Here is a 22,309-nt window from a genome sequence, read left to right as displayed (position 1 = left end):
CAAAAAAAAATAATCACTATTTAAATAAATAAAAAGTATGTGACAGACAATTATTGTAGGACGGTTTGAGTAAACTAAAATTAACAGAAATACTCAAAACAATTAAGAATATTTTGAGTAATGATTAATAAAAAAAATGGCAGTTTACCAATAACGGTATTTTTTGATACAATCATTGCCTAAATCAACAACAACAAGATGATTATTTGGCAATATTGCAATACCAGCTGGACGTCGTAATTTTGAGCTGTGTGAATCAATTTCAGTCAAGACATTACCATCACCAAGTTTTAATACTTGTATTATGCTACGTCCTTTATCACAACGTGATGCAACAATTTTTTTATTTTTATCAATTGCAATACCACCATATTTTCCTTTACCATCAGCATTAATTTCTTCTGAAAAATCTCCTTTTGCTGAAAATACTTGAATTTTGAATCAGCAACGAGAATTTCACCATCAGTACCAACAGTAACAGATGTTATTAATTTAAATGTATTTTTTTTACCCACCTGTTTATAATTTAAATAACAAAAAGATTATTTTATATTTATTTATTTATTAATATTTAAATTAAATTATTAGTTTAAAAATTAAAAAAATAAACTTACTTGAAATAAAATTTTACCAGTTGAATCAAATACAAATACACAACTTTGTCCATTATCAGCAACAAGTACATGTCCATAATTTCTGTCTACAGCAACGTCAATTGGCTCCTATTATAAAATTAAATATAAAAAAAATAATCTAGTTATATTTTTCCGGAAACATATGAAAACCGGATGGGTGTAAATACTAAAATAGTGATGGAGTATAAAAAAAAAAAAAAGTATAACGTGTGAACAAACCTGAAATGCATTGTGTGAAAATGAACGAATTGTGTCACCATGTGTATTCATTTCTGTAATTGTTCGTGTACGCCAATTAACAATAACAATTCCAAGTTCAGATATGGCTATTCCGGTACAACTACGACCCTCTAATCCAGCATTTGTTATGTGTTTAATAAATTCTAAATTGCTATCTAATACCTTGATAGAAATACAAAGAAAATTAATTAATAATTGATTATATAAAAATGTTTTTATAATTGATAAAATGAATTGAAAGTTATTTGTACCTTTATTCTTGAATTACCAGAATCAACAATATATATAATTTCATTATCATCAATTGCAACAGCAACTGGTTGATGAAATTCATCTTTACCAGAACCACGTTTACCATAAATTTTAATTGGTTCATTATGTTCAGTTGCATTAAAATATAATGGATAATCTTTTATTGGTCTTTCAAATACTGATAATTTTAATACATAACGATCAGCAGTTGGTGGTCTAAATGATATTTCATATGTACCATTATCAAAATCTTTGACTTCATAATCAATGTTTTTTTGTGAATTTACATTGTCAGCATATGTTAATACAGCATCAATTGGATCACCACCAGCATTTCTTGGATTTCCATGATAATCAACTGTTTCTAATATAACAATTGCTTCTAATTTACATATTGCTGGATCACGAAGACTAGCTCTACACAATCCTAGAAATAAATATAAATAAAAAATAAAATGAGCTTCATAGAAAAAATATAAGCTCCATGGTTATTAATTTAAATTTAATTATATTATTTTTGTTTTTTTTTTGTTTAATTTTAAAACTGTTTTTTATTTATTTTTTTAATTTTAGAAAATTCAAAAATTCATGAAATGTATTCAAGTATATCCAGTTGAAAATATTCATCAACTATTGAATATTCTTCATATGTTAGCATCAAAAAAATTTAATGAAATTAAATTAATTATCATTGATTCATTACCAACACTTTTTTATAATGAAACAGATGAACGTAAAAGTTTATTGTTTATAAATTATTTATCAAATATTTGTAATTATTTAGTTAATGAATGTCACATGATAATTATAACGACAAATTTAATAAGTCATTGGAGAGAGACTGAAGGTTTTAATATTCCAATTGATACAAGTACAATTAATATTAAACCAACATTAGGAAAATTTTGGAATCATATTCCAAATGTTAGACTGTTAATTGAACAATATGAAAATGAAAAAAGAAAAATATCATTATGGAAATCTAGTGATTCATGTATTTCTAAATATATTGAAATAGATTGAAATAATTTTATAATTAATGAAAAAATTACCTGGTAATGTTGTGCTTGATCTTACACGTCCAATTAAATCAAGTGATTTTTCAAAATCTTTAATTGCTGTATTATGATTAAATTCAGTTGTTATAAATGCATTTTCACGTGGTTCACTTAATGCAACAGCAGCATCAAGTTGATCTGATAATGAACCAATTCTTTGTGTTATATTTCTAACTTCAACTTGATATTGTAAACCTTCACATTCTCTTTCAACTTTATTTTTTTCAGTTTCAATTAATGCATGTTGTTCTTCAAGTACACGTTTTTTATCTTTTGCTGCTGATTGTACTGCTGCTTGTAATTCATTTCTTTTTTTTTCAATTTTTTTAATAATATCAGCAAATTCATTATCAACATTTGTCAAACATTTTTCCATAGCTGTATCTAAACGTCGTAATTCAGTACTAACTGATTCTTGTGCTTGTGTTAACTGTAATAATTAAATAAATATAAATTATAAAATCAATTTCATATAATATAAAATATAAATTACCTTTGATATACACTCATTTGCTTTGTATAATAATATTTCTGACATACGTTTTATTGCAATACTAAATGGTATAATAGTATGTTCAGTACAACCAGGTGATGTATCAGTATGATTACCACCAGTACAAACAGTACAAAAAACAGTATCACATGTTTCACAAAATAATAATTCTTGATTAAAATGAGTTGAACATTTTGGTATAACTTCACGTCTTTGACGTGACATTAAATCCAATAATTGATTAACTAAAAAACTTGGTGGTAATGCTGGTACACCACCACGTGGTATTGTTATTAATTCACGACATATTGGACAACGAAAATGTCCAACTTCACGTGTTTGTGATGCTGCTATTCTTGTTAAACAATGTAAACATACCTAAAATATATTTATTCATTATTAATCAACATAATTTTATTTATTTTTATTTAAACTTACTGTATGTGAACATGGTAATAATTTTGGTGTATGTTCACTTCCATCATAGACACATAGACATGTACCACATGTTAAAAAACTTTCATTAAAATCCTCGTAATTAATGCTTACTGTTTCCACGAGCATTGAGCTCATACTGACCATCCGTTCACCAAGTCTTGTTCTGTTTAAAAAATAAAAAACAAATAATAATTTTAATATTTACCAATAAAATTTAAATTTCTAACTGTATTATTCATCAAAAATATCAAGTTTAATAGCAATTTTATTTTATTATTATATAAATAAATTACTTAGGTATATAAAAATAAACCTAGCCAATTTTTTAAAAATAAAAATAATATATTTCTTTTTTTTTATAACACAAAACTCACTGTATTGCTAGTCGTAGTGAGTCCATTGTCTCGATAAAAAAAAACGAAATTGGATAAAAAAATTATACGTAAATTAAGATACTTGTTTGATAAATTATGGCGTAAAAATTAAATTAATAATTGATAATTAAAAAAAAAATAAAAAATAAATTAAATCACACACAAAAAAATAATTTAATTTTATTTATTTTTTATCATTCAAATTGAATTATTATAATTTTTCTTTTTTAAACATTTTTTCGGAGTAAATGTATTTATTTATTATTCACATCATCAGCTGAAAATCTTTATTCGCCATTCTTTATCTCTCTTTCAACGCAAACATTGAGAAAAAAAAAAATAAAAAAAAATTGAGTAAAATGAATTTTTTTTATTAAAATTTTTTATTGTTTTATTTGTTTAGATGGTTATCGAGATTTTATTAAATATTTATTTGCTTAATTTAATAATATTTATTAAATTTTTTATCTGTGACACACAACAAGTCAACAACAATGAAATAAAAAAATAAAACTGAACATCCAGATGCACGTTTCACGAACGAGGACAAAATGCCGACCAATCATAATTTTTATTTTGAAAAAAAAAAAAGGGTAGGATAGACTAAAATCAACTAAAAGTAGGGATATAAAAATAATCAAGTGGGGAAGACGCCATGTTTTCATATGTGTGGTTTTTAAAAAAAAATAAATATAGTTTTTTTTTTTTATCATCAAAGTATAATTTACAATAAATAATATTTGTGTTATTTTTAAAATTTAAACAAATAAGTGTATTAATTAATAATGTTATTTTAAATTTAAATGTTTAAAAAAAAGTTATGTATAAATAGAACAACAATAAAAATGAAAAAAAAAAAAAGAGGTTAGAATTGTTTTTTTTTTTTGTTTATTTATTTTTTTTTTCAACTGACGTTTCTATGTATACTCTCGTGGAATTTACTTGAGGTTGGTGATCTTGCGGAGGTCATGACCGGTAAATTAAATTGTAAAAAAAAAAATATCACTGATAATAATAATTTTTAATAATCAAAATAATAAATTTAATTGTTAAGCTATTTTTACAGACAATGTTTGTAATTATCAAGTAGAAAAACAAACAAAAATTATTCAAAAATTAAATATTCATTTATCAATCACTTTTTTTTATTTACAAAAATTGTTATTTTTTTTTTTTAAATAAAACATTTAGAGGCAAAGTGAGAAAATGAAAATATAAAAAAATACTCTGAACAGCTGATTTGATCTTTGAACTTGCATTCTCGTTTTCCATGTAATTTAAATACCAAAAAAATAACTTAAACAATTTTTAATATTAATAATAAATAAATAATTGATAAACTCACATGAAATAACAGCAATTTATGCAGTAAAACTCTCAAGCTTGACTAAAAAAAAAGATAATAATAAACATAAAAAATACAAAACAACTTTTTTTTTTTTTTTATATTCAACTATTATTATTATTTATTTTTCTATTGTAATTATTATTATTATGAATGATAAATTGATTATGTATATATTAAAAATATTTTAAATATTTTTTTTGTTGGCTTATATTGATTCACAACACGTAATATTCACAAAACTGACCAGGTGTCACGCAGGTGTGTGTAGAAAAACTTTTATATTATTTTTTTTTTTCATATCATTATTACTCATTGGCTCTTGAATAATTTTAAAATATATTTCTATTTGAAAAATTTAAAAACAAATAAATAAACTTTGCTAAAAAAAAATTTAAATATTTTTTTGTTTATAATTATATAATTATTTATATACACAATTAAAACATGCGCGTTATAATCGGGTCATACACTTGACTGATATATATTTTTTAGAAAATTTTTATTTTGTTATTTCGAATAATAATAAAAATATATTCATTGAAAAATAATAATGTTTATATAAATTAATAATTTAAATTTCTAATTCACTTTGTTAATAAATGCTTTACTTTTTTATAAATTTGTTAGTTGAAGTTTTTGGATGTCTTAGATTGTTTATAAATTTGTGATTTTTGCTGTTTTTTTTTTTTTTTAAATATTTATTTATTCTCTGGTGTTCGACAAATCGCAGCCATTGGTACTGGGTAAAATGAAACAAGGGTGCGCAAGCACCCCCTTTTTGTTATTACTCAAACTGGGGTCATTTAACAATAATAATAATTCACAAATACATACGTATGAATTTGATAAACACGTAATATAGGTCATGATCCAAATAGAATGAAAATTCGAACTTTTATTTCTACATTTATAATAAATTGATGAAAAAAAATTTTAACAAAGAGTTATTGTCGTTTTAATTGTTTATAATTTAATAAACAATTATTATTTTTATTTTAAATATTCGTTGTATTTTTAATCCAGTTTAAATAGTAATAAACATTTGAATGAATATCAGGATATCCATTGGCACATGGAGAACCCCACGATGCAATTGCAATTTGCATGTTTTCAATAACAAGTGGACTTCCAGAATCACCCTGAAATTTAATAATAAAATATAAAATAAATTGATTTACATTTTTAAAAATAATAATTACTATAGATTAATTTAAATTCTTACAAAACACAAACCACCGTCTGATGTTGATGTACAAATTTGTCCACATCCAACTTTTGGAAAAATTTTTTGGCAACGATCAAGTTTAATAATATTTAATTTGATAACTTGAAGTTCATTATTAACAAATCCATCTGGCTAGAACAAAGAAATTAATTTAAAAAAAAATAGTTTAAACTAATGAAAATAAATAATAAAAATTTACCAATGTTGTACCCCATCCAGTAAAAATTCCAGCTAAATTACTATCAGAGAAATCACGATTTGGTAATTCAACTGGTTTGATAATATCATTAAATAAAATTTCATCAACAACTCTAACAAGACCAATATCATGAGCATGTAATTCTCTATCATAATCATGATGGATAAAAAAATAATCAGCTCTATATGCTAGACCATCGACAATTAAATTATTTGTACCAACAATAACAGCTATATCATTTGGTTGATATTTAATTAAACAATGTGCTGCTGTTAAAATCCAACGATGATTTAATATTGTACCACCACATTTATGATTACCTTGAATTCTTAATGATACAATCCATGGGTATAAATGTTCATCAGCATTTTCACCACCCAAAATACGTTTCACAATTTTTCCCTCAATAAAATTATTACAAATAATTATCAAATTAATTAAAATACATAATTTATCAAACAGCATATTTAAAAATATTATAAATTCAAATTAAAATTAGTTTATATATCACATGAACCAACTCTTAATACACACTGATAATTATTATTTCAACTTTGTCATAATAAAAAAACACATTTTCATCGTATCATTTGAGACTTTATTTTTTTAAAACTAATCTTTTTTATCATCTTGAGTCATAAAATAAATTTCCAGTAAATATTATTTCATATAAGTATATTTATTAATTTACTTTGTTATAACATTTTTAATATAAATTTATATCATTTGTTTTTTTTAATAATCATCATCATCTTGCTCTGTTTCATCATCATCATCATATTGTTTACTATTTATCATCATATTAATCCAACCAGTATAACTGTAAACTCTTGTAAAAACATCTGGAAAATAAGGTATAAAAAATGAAATTAAATTTTAAAAATAAGAAAACTATTAATTTTTTTTAATGTTTTTTTTTTTCACCAGGTTTTCCTTTGGCACATGGAGTTCCCCATGAGACAACACCAATCTGTACACCATCAGCTACCAGGGGACCCCCAGAGTCGCCCTGAAAAAAAAGAGATGATTAATATTTTTTAAAAATGAAGAAAAAAAAATTTGATCGTGCTGGGAGAGTTGGCCCTCCTCAATGTTGAGATATATATTTTATAATACTTACATGACAAGCACCTTGTCCTCTTTTATTTAATGTACATATATTTCTATTTGTTATACGAATATTATGATACATCATACAGTGCAATTGATCAATAACTGTTAAATTAATAAATTGCAAATCATTTGGTGTTTTTCCTGGATACTAAAAAAAATATTATACATTAATTTCTAATTTATAATGATAAAATTTAATAATGTAAATATACAAACACTTGTTGTTCCCCAGCCAGATAAAACTGCTGGATAATTACTCTTATCGAAATTCGTAGTAGGTAAATCAACTGGTTTAATATTTTCTGTAAATTCAATATCTTTGTCAACATGAATTAATCCAATATCATTACGTACAAATATTGAACTATATTCTTCATGACCATGTATTTTAGCTGATTTATATTCTGTACCACCTTCATCTAGCTTTGTTGTACCAACAACAGCTGTTATCACTGTATCATTAAATCTGTTGGTTCAAATTAATTATATATCATTTTAATTACTATATTTACATTATGTAATTTTGTGAATTTTTATTTATAAAAACACTTTAAGAGTTTTTTTTTTAATTTACCCTTTTAAACAATGAGCTGCTGTTAAAATCCAACGATGATTTAATAATGATCCACCACAAAAATGACGTAGTTCACCTCCTTTTGTACGAATACGTAATGAGACTTGAAAAATTGAAAAAATTTCATTTAAAAAATTACTTGATAAATTTGAAATTAATATTTATAGATATTTAATTACCTTGATAAGGAAATTGGCCATCATCAGCTGGATTTCCTCCAACAATTTTTGGATTACCCTCAAAATTATTTCCGTATTCTGTTATTAAAAAAAAAATAGCAAATTAGTGATTTATTATTAAATTGACGCGTTTTATTTTATAACTAACCAATTGATAAATTTATTAAATTGAAAATTAATAATATTGCCAATAATTTATAAATATAATTATTTTTAATTAAGAACAACATTGTTTTACAAATATTCAACAAGTATTTAAAATTTTAACTACACTTTGCACTATTTATATGAAAAAAAAAAAATAAAAAAAGAAGGAGAATATTCAAAAAGATAAAAATGTAATTAAAAGAAGAAAAAATTAAGAACAAGTTATAGCCTCCTGTTGTTTTTTTTTTTTTTTCTGTGATATGTTTATTTAAATTTAAGGTCAGATAGACGTTTTATAAAATAGAGTAAGATTTAAAATGTATCTGGTGTAAAAGATTACGATATTGAAGTGAAAAAAAAAACACTGGTGCAATAAAACAACAAGTGAAGGGACAATCATTGTTCGAGGTGTCCCCCACTGTTTAGTTTTATTTTTTATTTGTTGTTTTTTTTATCATAAATACCGGAAGAATTACATGATTTTAAAAAACTAAAAAAATAAAATAAACCACAGTATGAAAGCGAAAATGAAATAATTACTTTTTTTTTTTTTATTATCTTAAATTTTTTTTTAGATAACTTACTCTACTTGTTTGTAAATAATTATTGACATAAATTTAATTTTTTTTTTTTTATTTATAATATCTTGGCTAATTCTTACATAATGGAATATCAATTAATTATTTTTATTTCGATTAATTTAATGTTTGAATTGAATAATTTAAATTTAGAAAAACAAAATGTTTAAATTTTAATTGGAGGATGTATTTTTTTTTTAGAAAATTTATAATTTAAATTCAATATTTATCCAAAATCTAATATTGTTTTTGAATTATTAATATTGTTTTTTTATCAACAGAAGATCATTTATTAACGATCGGTTAATTGTCAGATCTTTGAGTTATTTGTTTTTTAATTTTGGGATATTTGAAAAATTATGTTGCGTTATGAAAAATACAACAGGTCATTGGCACTTTGGTTGAAATATTTTTCCGCTTTTATTTTAAGAGTAATTTGAATGTTTTTTTTGAGGGAGAAGAAACAAAAAGAAGAAGAAAAAGAAAATACATATATATCTGTAACCGCAAATGAAATTAATAATTAATTGTCAATTTATTAAAAATAAATCACCTCAACTTACATTAAATATATTGTAATATTGTTACTGTTATTAGTAATAGTAAATTATTTAAAAAAAAAAAAAATGTTTATAATTTATTTATCAATACATATACTACATATCTTAGTTAAGGAAACAAAAACAAGTAAATATAATGTAAAATATAAATAAAACATTATGGTAACTTATTTTTTTTTGTTATCAATAATCAATTATTTGCAAATTGAGGAAAAATAATAACAGGAAAAAAATAGTGATTATAGACTATATAAGAAAAAATTTATTTCATAAAAAAACTATTTGAAATACCTATATTTTCGTTGAGAAAAAAGTTTCAAAAAAATTTAAATATGTTGATATATTTTATTTATTTTATTGTTTTTATTAACAGTGATATTTTTGTTGGTGCTCAGGATTTTGATTCATCATCGACTTCTGAAGATATAGAGGTAAAAAAAATTTCTCTATATTTTTCTATTAATTAATAAAAATTTTCTACTCAAATCATCTTGAAATAAAATATTCTGGTAATCAATTTTTCAACAAAAAAAAATTATCCTGTGTCGTGTAATTAGTATAAAAAACATTATCCTATATTTAAAATTAAAATTAATCATTATAAAAATAATTGAAGCATAGTAAAATATAAACATAATGATTTAATGACTATTTTGAATTTGCCAAAAATTATGACAACAGTATATATCATAAGATAAATAAATAAATATTTCATTTAACAATTTATTTATTTTTTTAAATTTACTTTTATCATACATCTTGGATAAATTTAAAATTAATTAATTTAAAAATAAATTAATTAGTCATCGTATTGTAATGACTCAATGTTATTATTATTTCAAATTTAATTTTTTTAATATTAATCTTTCAAATATTGTATGAAATGTTTATTTATTTTTATTTTATTATTTCAATTTATTATTATATATTATTAAATAAATAATTATTATAAATCTTGGATAAATTTATAGCTTATTCATTTTTTACTAGCTAGTATAGATATTTTTTAAATATTACAGAAAATTAAAATTATATTCGATGAAATTGTCGCTACATATCGTCCAGTTATTGAGGTTGATAAAAATATTACTGGTGATGAATTATCAACTTATCAATTGAAGGAAGAAATATCGGAAGAAAATCCATTTACAGTATGAATATATTACTCAATGATTATTCTTAAAAAATTTTTAATAATTATTGTGTTTTTTTATTATTAGGCTTTCTTTGGCAATCCTTGTGGGCTTGATTGCTCTGATGAATACCGAATTTTAAATTCAGCTGATGTTTGTAGTATTTTAGATAGCTCTGAAGAAGAATACAATTTGGCAAAAACACTTTTAAAAGCTATTGGATTACCTGAATCATGTCCAATTGAATCAGTAAAAAAAATTATCAAACAATAATTATACACTAATAATACGTTTTTTTAAATTCCATTTCAAATTGTGATTATTTTTTTTTCCAGGGTAAATATACTGCATCTTCAGAAATTGATGATCCTGAAATAAAAAATACAATTGGTAATTTATGTAGTTCTAAAAATTTATATTGTTCAAATAAAAGATTTCATATAAAATTAACTAATAAAAATCTCGATCAAATGGAAGTATTTGATGGAGTTTATAATATTCCTGCAATCGACAAAAGAAATAATTTATTTTGTTAAATTAAAACACAAATAATTACTTGTATTGTTGCGATAAAATAAATAAAAATTGTTTCAACTTATTATTTATCATTATTTAAATTAGATACATGAATTTTTAATTTTATTCTTTGTTTATTTTTATTATATATTTTACTGAATAATTTAAATTGTTCATGACGTGCGTATGTAGCTAATTTACGATCAAATACTTTAGTGGTTCCGCCTACTTACACTATAAGCAATACATCTTTTATTTTTTCATGACAGACATTTTATACAACCTCTTTAAATACCTTTAACATTTTGTTTAATAAAAAATTTTCTTGAATAAAATTTACCACAAAATTAACAACAATACAAATTTATATTTAAAAAATCATTGAATTGTTTTTTAAATTTTATTTTATATCATTTTAAAAAACATTTTTAAAATACAATAGTCAATGATAAAGAATAAATAAATTTCGATAAAAAAAAACAACAACAATTATTTGTATTATCATTAAAAATATTAATTAAAAATTCATTAATAAATAGCGATAAAAATATCTAATTATTTTTAAAAACAATTTGAGTTTATTAAAAAAATTAAATTAATGATTAAATAATATATTTAAAAAATAATTTTAGACACATTCTTAAGTGTATTTCATCATAATATATAATTTTGGCCTTGTCGGAATTTTTTAGCTTCCACGTTCTCATCCTCAGAGGTCAAAAGTCATCGGGACCTCCCTCATTATTTCCCCTTCTTAAATAAAAAATTTTTTATTTTTTAAATTTTTTACTGTATTACTAAATTTTATTATTAAAAAAAAATCTTTAAAAATATTTATTAATTTACAAATAAATAAATTAATTAATTAAATTTAAATAATGTATTTTTTATGCGATTATAATATTTTTATCGAATAAAAAATTTTTCGACACATCGTGAGAAAATGCAATTATTTTTGGCATCTATAATTTCATTGGTTTGTAAAATTTTACGCGGGAATATTTTAACCAATCATTTATTTATCCGTAAGATCAAAACCCTTCCACAGGCTGTAATTTTTTTTATTTTTTCTTCATTCCAACAACTCTAAGGTACATCAGTTAAAACATTCAACAATCAACTTTCAAACAGCCAACATTTATCCAAAGCTAAATAAATAATAAATATTAAACTATTAAAAAATAAAATTTATAATTTTTAAGTTAATAAAAATTACAATTATTTAAAAAAAAAAAAAGGTATGTGTATTTGTTCAAAATAATATTTGTTTTTTTATATAAAAAAAAAAAAAAAGTGCCTTTTAATTGATTAGAAAAAAATTAATTTAAATTATTAATTAATTATAAAAAAAAAATTAAATATACATATGTTTTTTTGAATATTTAAAAAATAAAATTCAAGTAGATAAATAAATCAAGATAAAAAAATTATGTGAGTTCAGTGGGTGTGATAAAATTCGTGTATAGCGTGTAAGATAATTTGCGTCTATAGAGAAGATATAATTAAGGCCCTTGGGGGCCTCATTGCCAGTTGTTGTTGTTTATTTATTTATTTTTTTTTTATATACATGGTAACATGGGTATTGAGTACATTGGTACAGCCACGTAAAAAAAAAAATAAAAAAAATTATATGCAGACATATATGCACACACGAGAATTGAGCTTGAGATAAAATAAGATTAAAAAAATATTTTACCACGGAAAAAGGTCAATGGGGTTAGGCATTATTCCCAAGGCATTTTTTTTTTTCATTCTCATTTTATTTTTTTCTTAATCTTATTTTTTGCTTAAAATCATTTTTTAAATCTTTTTATTCATTTTTAATAATATTATTTTTGATTTTTAGATTAACATAATTTATAAATTAAAAAATAATTAATTTAAAATGTAATTATTTAATTGACAATGGGTCAACTTAATAGTCAACATTTACGTCCAAAATTATCATTAACATGGGTACTTCATGATGTTAATAAAAATGATAAAAAAAATATTAAAATAAAAAATTCAAAATTTAATATTGATGATAATAAAAATATACAAAATTATAATCTAAATGAACATGAATTATCTAAAAAGGTAAATAAATACATTAAACTAATAATAATAATTATAATTAAATAAAAAAAATTTATTATTTTTTATAGAAAAAAAATAAAAAATCTCGTAATAATCAAGATATTTTAAATAATTATAATAAAGTAACAAGAGCAATATCTGAACCAAATTTAATATTACGTGATTCATTAACATCAAATTTAAATGATAAATATAAATATCATCGTAAAAAACGTACAAAAAAATCAAGTAATATAAAAAAAAAATTTAAATATGAAATAAATGATTTGGATTTATTTTTAACAAAGGTAATAAAAAAAAATATAAATAATAAAAATTTATAATATTGCTAAATATATTAAATAATAATAATTTTTAAAATTAAATCAGGCATCAATTGATGAACCAGCAAATATACCAATTGTCATATCATTTACATCAGTATTATATCAAACTCAAAATGGTATACAAGATGAAATATCATTACCACTTGGTACAATTGTCAATGCAATATTTAAAAATGATAAATGGCTTTATTGTACAACACCACATAATAAAGAAGGATATGTTATTTATTCAGCATGTTTACCACTTGGTATATTACCACAACCAACTCGTGGACCTTGTTGGGAAGATACAACTGATGTTTTTCCAAAACCATTAGGTATTTTTCATAATTTTTAATAATGAAATTATATTTCAAAAATTATTGTTTTCTTCTTTTTTTTTTCTAGGTAATATGACTGATAGACAAAATGATACGAGATCAGAATGTGATGATAGAAATAATCGTTATTCAAGATTAAATAAAAAAAAAAATACAAAATATGATGAATTATTTTTTGATCATTATTATAAACATATTGATAATAAAAAAAAAATAATTTATACACGTCGAATATTATTGTATACAATGTGATTATTTAAAAATGATAATGATGATGATACAATATCAGTTAATAAAGGTGATGTTGTTGTATTGGTAGTGATCATATTAAAAATTGGTTTTTAATACAAAAAAATGATGGACATCAAGGTTTTATTCCAGCTAAAATTGCCAATCATGGTTTTATTTAATTTTTCAATATTTAAAAGTAAAATTTTATGTATTTTTAATGTAAAAATTGTATTTAAAATTATTATCAAAATATTTAGATAATAATTGAGTTTTGTTTTAATTTTTTTTAACCAACAAGATTATTGATTTTTTTTGTATGTTGGTGAAAAAGGAAGATAAGATGTCCATTTCCATCTGAAAAAGAATGAAAAATATTTAAAGAAATTTTGTTAATAATAAATATTTATAATTTCATACCGTCTTAGTAATTTCATTCCAATTGGAAAATCAAATGTATTATATTCTGGTTGAGTATTATCATTTGATTCTGAAACATCAATATTAAGTGACATTTGATTTGACCATGAATCTAGTCCTCTTTCCTCATTTGTTCCTTGAAAAAAAATTCGAAAAAAAAAAATTATTATTATTCGAAAAATTATGTTGATGTTCGTTGACCTAAAAAATGTTTATAAAATTATTTATGTATTTGTTTTTAATTTTATTGCTATCATTAATGTGAATATAAAAATTTATTTTTACCTGGTATTATGTTATCTAATAGACAACCAATAAAACCTCCAACGAGAATAGTTGTACTTAGTAAAACTGTTAAAATACCATCAACAGTATTGTTGCCTGTTTTTACGACCTCTGGATTTACAATCATCCACTTGGATAATACCTAAAACAAAGTTTAAACTTAAATATATATATTTTTTTTTTTTAGCATGACAAAAAAAATTTAATTTGCTATTTATTGTTACAAGTGGAAAGAAGATGGAAAATCCCAGAATATAAAGATTTCTTGGTGAATTTAAATTGACATATTGAAGCGCTGATAAGCCTGTAAAAATAAAAAAAAAATATATCATCATAAGTTGAAAGAGATAAAATTAAAAGAGCGTAATCTCTTGGTACTAAAATTTTTATTTTTTCTCTATTATTTTTATTAACTTGTGAATTATAATAACAAGCAAGCGTATTGCCATTATTTATTTTACCAGTATTTTTTATAAAATTAAAGAAAAAAAATAATAAGATAATTCAGTTACACTTAATTTTGTGTTGTTAAATTAAAATACTGTTAATTTATTTATAAATTAAGCTTACCAAATGCGGTTATCATTCCAAACATAACACAAAAAATACCACCAACAATGGGTTCAGGTATGATGATAAATATTGCTCCAAATTTACAAATAATACCTTGTAAAATCATTAAAAAACATGCCCATTGTATAACACGTCTACTTCCAACTTTGGTAACACCAATTGTACCAACATTTTCACCAAATGTATTTGTACCATTGCCACTGCCCCAAATACCAGCTAACACTGTTCCAATACCTTCAATTGCAATACCACGATTGATAGCATGCACTGGTGGTGGTGGAGCTCCACACATTTTCGATGTTGTTGGATAGTAACTAATTGATTCAACAGTACATGCAAGAACACCAGCTAACATTCCAAGTACACCAGCTAAACTTATTGTTGGTAAACCCCATTGAAATGGATATGGTATACGAAACCATGGTGAATCACTTAATATATTTATTTTAGCATCTGTTCGTGCTGGATGACCAATTGGCAAATAATTTGTAAATGTTAATAAACCACAAACTGTCCACATGATAATAATTGTCAGTAGTACCTTGAAGGAAACAAAATATCATTATAAATAATTTGAACACAAAAAAATAAAGTAAATAGGTATAAACTTACTGGAAATAATTTAAATAAATAAAACCATTTAATATTTATACCATTATTTTTAGTATAAACAATTATTGGACAACGTGTATTAACAAGTAGTTGTGAATAAACAGTTAACATAATTATTGTTATTGATGATATACCCCAGTGTTTTGATGCAGCACTTGATGCATTTTCAAATAATTAAACCAATTGATACTGTTGGTACAATTGTTAACGGTGTTATAAATTTTAGCAAATAACCAACGATACCAAATAAACCAATGAATACTTGAAATAATGCTGATACAGCAATTGCACCAGATAATTCACGCATACGTAATTGCCAAAGTTCCGTACGATTATCTGATGTCATTGAATTCATTATTTCTGATGATGGACATTTCCATTGTGGTAAATTTAATATTGCAAGTGTTGGAACAAGAAATGATATTGTTCCACCTTGAACAAGTGGTAATCTTAAAAATAAAAATAACATTAATAACATTGATATGGTATAATTATTAAATTATTTTTATTTTACCTGCATCCAAATGTTGTTTGAAATAATGTGACAAGGCCAGTTACAAATATCATTGTTGATATTATATAACTTCTTGATGGATCATCTTCAGCCATACATAATGCTGGTGTTAATATAAATGGTATTGATACAATTGCACCAATCATCGTCAAATAATGCTATAGAAAAAATAATTTTATGATTTCTTTATTTGTATTTCATTTTAAATTAATACTTGTAAATATTATTAAGAATTTTTTTCCTCAAAGTTTTATCAAGAAATATTTACAGCCCTTGATAAATATGAAAATTTCATTAATTTTTACACCGTACTTATTACGATCTATTACATGATAATTTCTTTTTTTTTTTTTTATAAAAATACATTGATTACTGTGAATGAAAAGATAAATAAAAAAAAAGATAAAAAAAATGGTATATCAACTTGAAAGTAATAAAAAGCTTGTAAAACCTGTACCTGAATGGCCATAAAAAAACAAAGATACCAAGGTGGTGTATCATCGATTCCATAAGATAATCCAGGATTATCATTTTTATTATCTTTGTTTTCATCATTGGCACTATCACAACCTTGATGATTATCAAATTCCTAAAACATTAAAAAAAAAAAAACATTTATTATTACATTTTCATTTCATGTATTATTTTTTTTTTACGACAGATAATAAAGCAATTTAAAATTTAAAGAAAATATGATCTCCAATAGAATATTTAAACTCAACACCCGGAAATGTTAAATGTTGAGTCAATTTTTTTCCACCAGGTAAAATTTTAATCTTCAACTTGTAATCGTAAATTTAAATGTCACAATATATTCAAAAGATAAATAATAATTTATTGATATGATTAAAAAAAAAATGAAAAGAAAAAACACTTGGATATTCATCAATCATTTAAATGATATCAATTAAAATGACCTCGATAATAATTTATACATTGAAACTTGTTTCCTTTCATTTTAAATAATTTATATTAAAACAAAAAAATAATATTGTTATTAATAAATTATACTTACAACGTTAGACAATTCCATTATTAAATAACCAAATTTTTAATTTATTTATTATTTAAAAGAAAAATTAAATAACATAAAAATTCACTTTTCAATATTATAAAAACATTGTAAATTTAAATATATGTAAATGAAATGAAATAAAAAATTTCTATGTTTAAAAAATAGGCAAATAATGAGACTCGATAACATTGACAGAGTTAGAGACAATAATTGTCAGGGTTATAACGAATGCGTATTGAGTTCTTGAGTTGTATATGTTAAATTTTATTATTTATTTTAAGCCAAAGTTAACAATGTAGTAGGGGTATACATAAATAAAGAGAATGACAAGGTGTAGAAAAAATATATATATCTATATGATATTTATAAAAAAAAAAAAGATAAAAAGGTTTTTTTAAATTAAAAAATTAATTGTATCACAAAGAATTAATAAATTTTTTTATCTTTTTACCCAAAATTGTACAAATAATCATATTTTTATATATATGTGATATTTCATGCCTTTTTTTACTGGTGAAATTAAAAATAAATGATAAAATTTATATAAAAATTTTAATCAATTTTTAATTAACTTGATTTAAAATTTATTTTGTCTGTAACATTTATGCGTGACAATATATATAATTATTAATTAATGGAAAAGAAAATGTTATTTTAATTAAAAAAAATAAAAAAATTTTATTTTTTTCTATTTTATGACCTCTTTAATTACTTTTTTTCTTTTACCTTGATCACGTAATTTTTTACCAAGTCAATAAAATTTAAAAAATTTATTTTTAAATGTATTACGCATTGATTCAAATTCAAGTTTACCTGTATGGGGTACGTATCGTTATGTTATGTTGCCTAATACACAAAAATCATATGATCAATATGATCATGCATATGTTAGACAATTAATAAAAGGTGACATGAATAGCTTTGAATGGCATCAAGGACCAAAAACATTAAGTTCATTAACATCACCATCAAGCATGATTAAAGTTATTTTTAGCTCAATTAATGAACGTGATGTGATGCTGGCAAATGGAAAACTTAAACCAGAATCAATTACAAGCTCAAGACTTGATGAAGATTATATATTTGGATGTGATTATAGTGGTATTGATTTAATGAAAAAAAAAAAATGTTATTTTAATTAAAAAAATACGATGAAATTTTCAATGAATAAACAAAAATCGTTACGTAAATTTAAAAAATATAAAAATTTCATTTTTCTCTATTTTATTACCTCTTTAATTATTTTTTTCTTTTACCTTGATGACCAATTGGTAAATGATAGCAATACAATACTGCACGCTTCATCCTACATTTCATACTAGCACGGAGGCTTCGTAAATAATTTGTAAATAATTTGTAAATGTTAATAAACCACAAATTGTCAGTAGTACCTTGAAAAAAAAAAAAATATTATTATAAATAATTTAAACACAAAAAAAATAAAGTAAATAGATATAAACTTACTGGAAACAATTTAAATAAATAAAATTATTTAATATTTATACCATTATTTTTAATATAAACAATTATTGGACAACGTGTATTAACAAGTAGTTGTGAATAAACAGCTAACATAATTATTGTTATTGATGATATACCCCAGTGTTTTAATGCAGCATTTGATGCATTTTCAAATAATGATAAACCAACTAGTGATACTGTTGGTACAATTGTTAATGGTGGTAGCAAATAACCCACAATACCAAATAAACCAATAAATACTTGAAGCAATGCTGATACAGCAACTGCACCAGATAATTTTTGCCAAAGTTCCGTACGATTATCTGATGTCATTTAATTCATTATTTCTGATGAAGGATATTTCCATTGTGGTAAATTTAATATTGCAAGTGTTGGAACAAGAAATGATGTTGTTCCACCTTGAACAAGTGGTAATCTTGAAAATAAAAATAACATTAATAACATTGATATGGTATAATTATTAAATTATTTTTATTTTACCTGCATCCAAATGTTGTTTGAAATAATGTAACAAGGCCAGTTACAAATATCATTGTTGATATTATATAACTTCTTGATGGTCCATCTTCGGCCATACGTAATGCTGGTGTTAATATATAAATGGTATTGATACAATTGCATTAATCATTGTTAAATAATGCTAGAAAAAAAAATTTTCATTTTTAAATTACATATGTTTATGGATTAGTACAATCATTTATTTGTTTATTTGCAAAAAAAAAATTATGATTTCTTTATATGTATTCCATTTTAAATTAATACTTATAAATATTATTAAGAATTTATTTTTTTCCTCAAAGTTTTGTCAAGAATAAAACGCACTTATTACTGCGCTTATTACAATCTATTACATGATAATTTTTTTTTTTTTCATGAAAATACATTGATTACTGTGAATGTAAAAAAAGTGGTATATCAACTTGTAAGTATGAGTGATAATCATTCTAAGTAATAAAAAGCTTGTGAAAGCTGTACCTGAATGGCCATAAAAAAACAAAGATACCAAGGTGGTGTATCATCGTTTCCATAAGATAATCCGGTAACATGACAAAATAAATTTCACAAAATATATCGCGACAAAATAAATTTAAAAAAAATAAATTTAGACAAAATAAATTTAAAAGAAGAAAATTGTTACATGAATGAGGAGGTGATTTTCAGGTCACAAGGGGGGGTGCCCTCCCAACTGCGAAAATATCTACTGATTTATAATTTTAAAAGACAATTTTGATGAATTTTTGATAGATTTTTTAATTTTATTTATTTTTGTATTCAATATTATTTAAATTTATTTTGTCTAAATTTATTTTTTTGCGATTTATTTTTTCGTGATTTATTTTGGGCGGATTTATTATGTCGTGTAATCGATAATCCAGGATTATCATTTTTATTAACTTTGTTTTCATTATTGGCACTATCACAACCTTGATGATTATCAAATTCCTAAAAATATTAAAAAAAAAAAAAAACATTTATTATTACATTTTCATTTCATGAATTGTTTATTTTTACGACCTAAAATTGAAAAAAAAATATGATCTCCAATAGAAATTTAATATTAAAATATTTCAATTCAACACGTGGAAATGTTAAATGTTGAGTCAATTTTTTTCCACCAGGTAAAATTTTGATCTTCAATTTTTAATCGTAAATTTAAATGTCATAATATACCTGTATATTCAAAAAATAAATAATAATTTATTGATATGATTAAAAAAAAAAAAAAAACACTTGGATATATTATTATTTTAAAAAACAAATAAATAACATAAAAATTAACTTTATAATATTTTAAGAGTAAATATCATAAAAACATTGTAAATTTAAATATATGTAAATAAAATGAAATAAAAAATTTCTATGTTTAAAAAACAGTAAAATAATGAGACTCGATAACATTGACAGAGTTAGAGACAATAATTGTCAGGGTTATAAGTTCTTGAGTTGTATATGTTAAATTTTATTTTTTTTTTTAAGCCAAAGTTAACAATGTCCATAGTAGGGGTTTACATAAATAAAGAGAATGACAAGGTGTATAAAAAAAATGTATATATCTATATGATATTTATAAAAAAAGATAAAAGGATTTTTTAAATTAAAAATTAATTGTATCTAAAGAATTAATAAATTTTTATCTTTTACCCAAAATTGTACAAAAGAAATCATATTTTTTATATATATATATGTGATATTTCATGCTATCTTTTTACTGATGAAATTAAAAAATAATGATAAAATTTATATAAAAATTTTTAATCAATTTTTAATTACCATGATTTAAAAATTCATTTGTCTGTAATATTTATATTCAATAAATATAATTATTAATTAATGGAAAAATGTTATTTTAATTAAAAAAATAAAAAAAATTTTATTTTTTCTATTTTATAAACCTCTTTAATTACTTTTTTTCTTTTACCTTGATCACGTAATTTTTACCAAGTCAATAAAATTTAAAAAGATTTATTTTTTTAAATGTATTACGCATTGATTCAAATTCAAGTTTACCTGTATGGGGTACATATCGTTATGTTATGTTACCTAATACACAAAAATCATATGATCAATATGATGATGCATATGTTGAACAATTAATAAGGTGATATGAATAGTTTTGAATGGCATCAAGGACTAAAAACATTAAATTCATTAACATCACCATCAAGAATGATTAAAGTTATTTTTAGCTCAATTAATGAACGTGATGGGTTGCTGGCAAATGGAAAACTTAAACCAGAATCAATTACAAGCTCAAGACTTGATGAAGATTATATATTTGGATTTGAATATAGTGGTATTGATTTAATGAAAAATAAACGTGTAATGGGACTTGTTGAAACAAATGCATTGACAAATTTAATTGAAAGTAATTCAATATTAACTTGGAATATTCCTGATGATTTAAAATTCATTTTGTCTGTAATATTTATGTGACAATGAAATTTATCAAATTAATAATATATATAATTATTATTAATTAATGAAAAAAAAAATGTTATTTTTTAATTAAAAAAATACAATAAAATTTTCAATGAATAAACAAAAAATTATTACATAAATTTAAAAAATATAAAAATTTTATTTTTCTCTATTTTATGACCTCTTTAATTACTTTTTTTCTTTTACCTTGATCACGTAATTTTTTACCAAATCAATAAAAACAGTTTTTATTGTTTTTTAAAAAATCATAGCTTAATGAATTATAAATTTATTTTTAAAAGACTATTTTTATTGGATAAATAAATGAATGGATAAATGAAAATTAAAAAAAAAATTAACACTGCAATATTTTATTTATTTATTTAAAATATTAATATTTATTTCTAAAATATTTTTTTTTAGATAAAATATTAATTGATGATTGATAATTTAAAAAAATTTTTTTTTTTTTAA

General features: G+C 22.1%; 5 protein-coding genes across 5 annotated transcripts; 1 reads left to right on the top strand and 4 right to left on the bottom strand.

Annotated features, from left to right (window-relative positions):
* Positions 1-43: 43 nt before the first annotated feature.
* On the bottom strand, positions 44-3,603 carry LOC122857282 (RING finger protein nhl-1-like). The gene is given in 9 exon segments (XM_044159377.1): positions 44-437; positions 440-515; positions 615-722; positions 855-1,037; positions 1,127-1,554; positions 2,180-2,615; positions 2,679-3,056; positions 3,117-3,279; positions 3,491-3,603. Coding segments are annotated over 9 exon segments (2,091 nt in total). The 5' UTR covers positions 3,517-3,603; the 3' UTR covers positions 44-144.
* Positions 3,604-5,830: 2,227 nt separating this feature from the next.
* LOC122857335 (chymotrypsin-1-like) lies at positions 5,831-6,751 on the bottom strand. Its single transcript, XM_044159454.1, has 3 exons — positions 6,263-6,751; positions 6,061-6,195; positions 5,831-5,977 (listed from the first exon to the last, which is right to left on the bottom strand). Exons 1-3 carry the CDS (start codon positions 6,725-6,727, stop codon positions 5,834-5,836), a joined length of 744 nt encoding a protein of 247 aa, XP_044015389.1. The 5' UTR covers positions 6,728-6,751; the 3' UTR covers positions 5,831-5,833.
* Positions 6,752-6,769: 18 nt separating this feature from the next.
* On the bottom strand, positions 6,770-8,445 carry LOC122856289 (chymotrypsin-2-like). Its single transcript, XM_044157984.1, has 8 exons — positions 8,277-8,445; positions 8,129-8,206; positions 7,950-8,052; positions 7,592-7,841; positions 7,383-7,523; positions 7,187-7,271; positions 7,003-7,104; positions 6,770-6,795 (listed from the first exon to the last, which is right to left on the bottom strand). The coding sequence occupies exons 1-8, from the start codon at positions 8,356-8,358 to the stop codon at positions 6,770-6,772; spliced, it is 867 nt and encodes a 288-aa protein (XP_044013919.1). The 5' UTR covers positions 8,359-8,445.
* Positions 8,446-9,698: 1,253 nt separating this feature from the next.
* LOC122857346 lies at positions 9,699-11,144 on the top strand. The gene is made up of 4 exons (XM_044159468.1): positions 9,699-9,844; positions 10,433-10,564; positions 10,634-10,795; positions 10,882-11,144. The coding sequence occupies exons 1-4, from the start codon at positions 9,746-9,748 to the stop codon at positions 11,080-11,082; spliced, it is 594 nt and encodes a 197-aa protein (XP_044015403.1). The 5' UTR covers positions 9,699-9,745; the 3' UTR covers positions 11,083-11,144.
* Positions 11,145-13,990: 2,846 nt separating this feature from the next.
* LOC122857295 (solute carrier family 23 member 2-like) lies at positions 13,991-17,480 on the bottom strand. Its single transcript, XM_044159396.1, is given in 10 exon segments — positions 13,991-14,372; positions 14,436-14,571; positions 14,721-14,862; positions 14,945-15,024; positions 15,291-15,834; positions 15,906-16,080; positions 16,082-16,354; positions 16,420-16,577; positions 16,877-17,008; positions 17,435-17,480. Coding segments are annotated over 10 exon segments (1,713 nt in total). The 5' UTR covers positions 17,453-17,480; the 3' UTR covers positions 13,991-14,317.
* Positions 17,481-22,309: the final 4,829 nt, after the last annotated feature.

Source organism: Aphidius gifuensis, linkage group LG5 (assembly GCF_014905175.1).
Source record: "Aphidius gifuensis isolate YNYX2018 linkage group LG5, ASM1490517v1, whole genome shotgun sequence".
Taxonomy (NCBI): domain Eukaryota; kingdom Metazoa; phylum Arthropoda; class Insecta; order Hymenoptera; family Braconidae; genus Aphidius; species Aphidius gifuensis.
The sequence above is the reverse complement of the archived record's forward strand: the minus strand, read 5'-3'. Positions and strand labels throughout refer to the sequence as shown.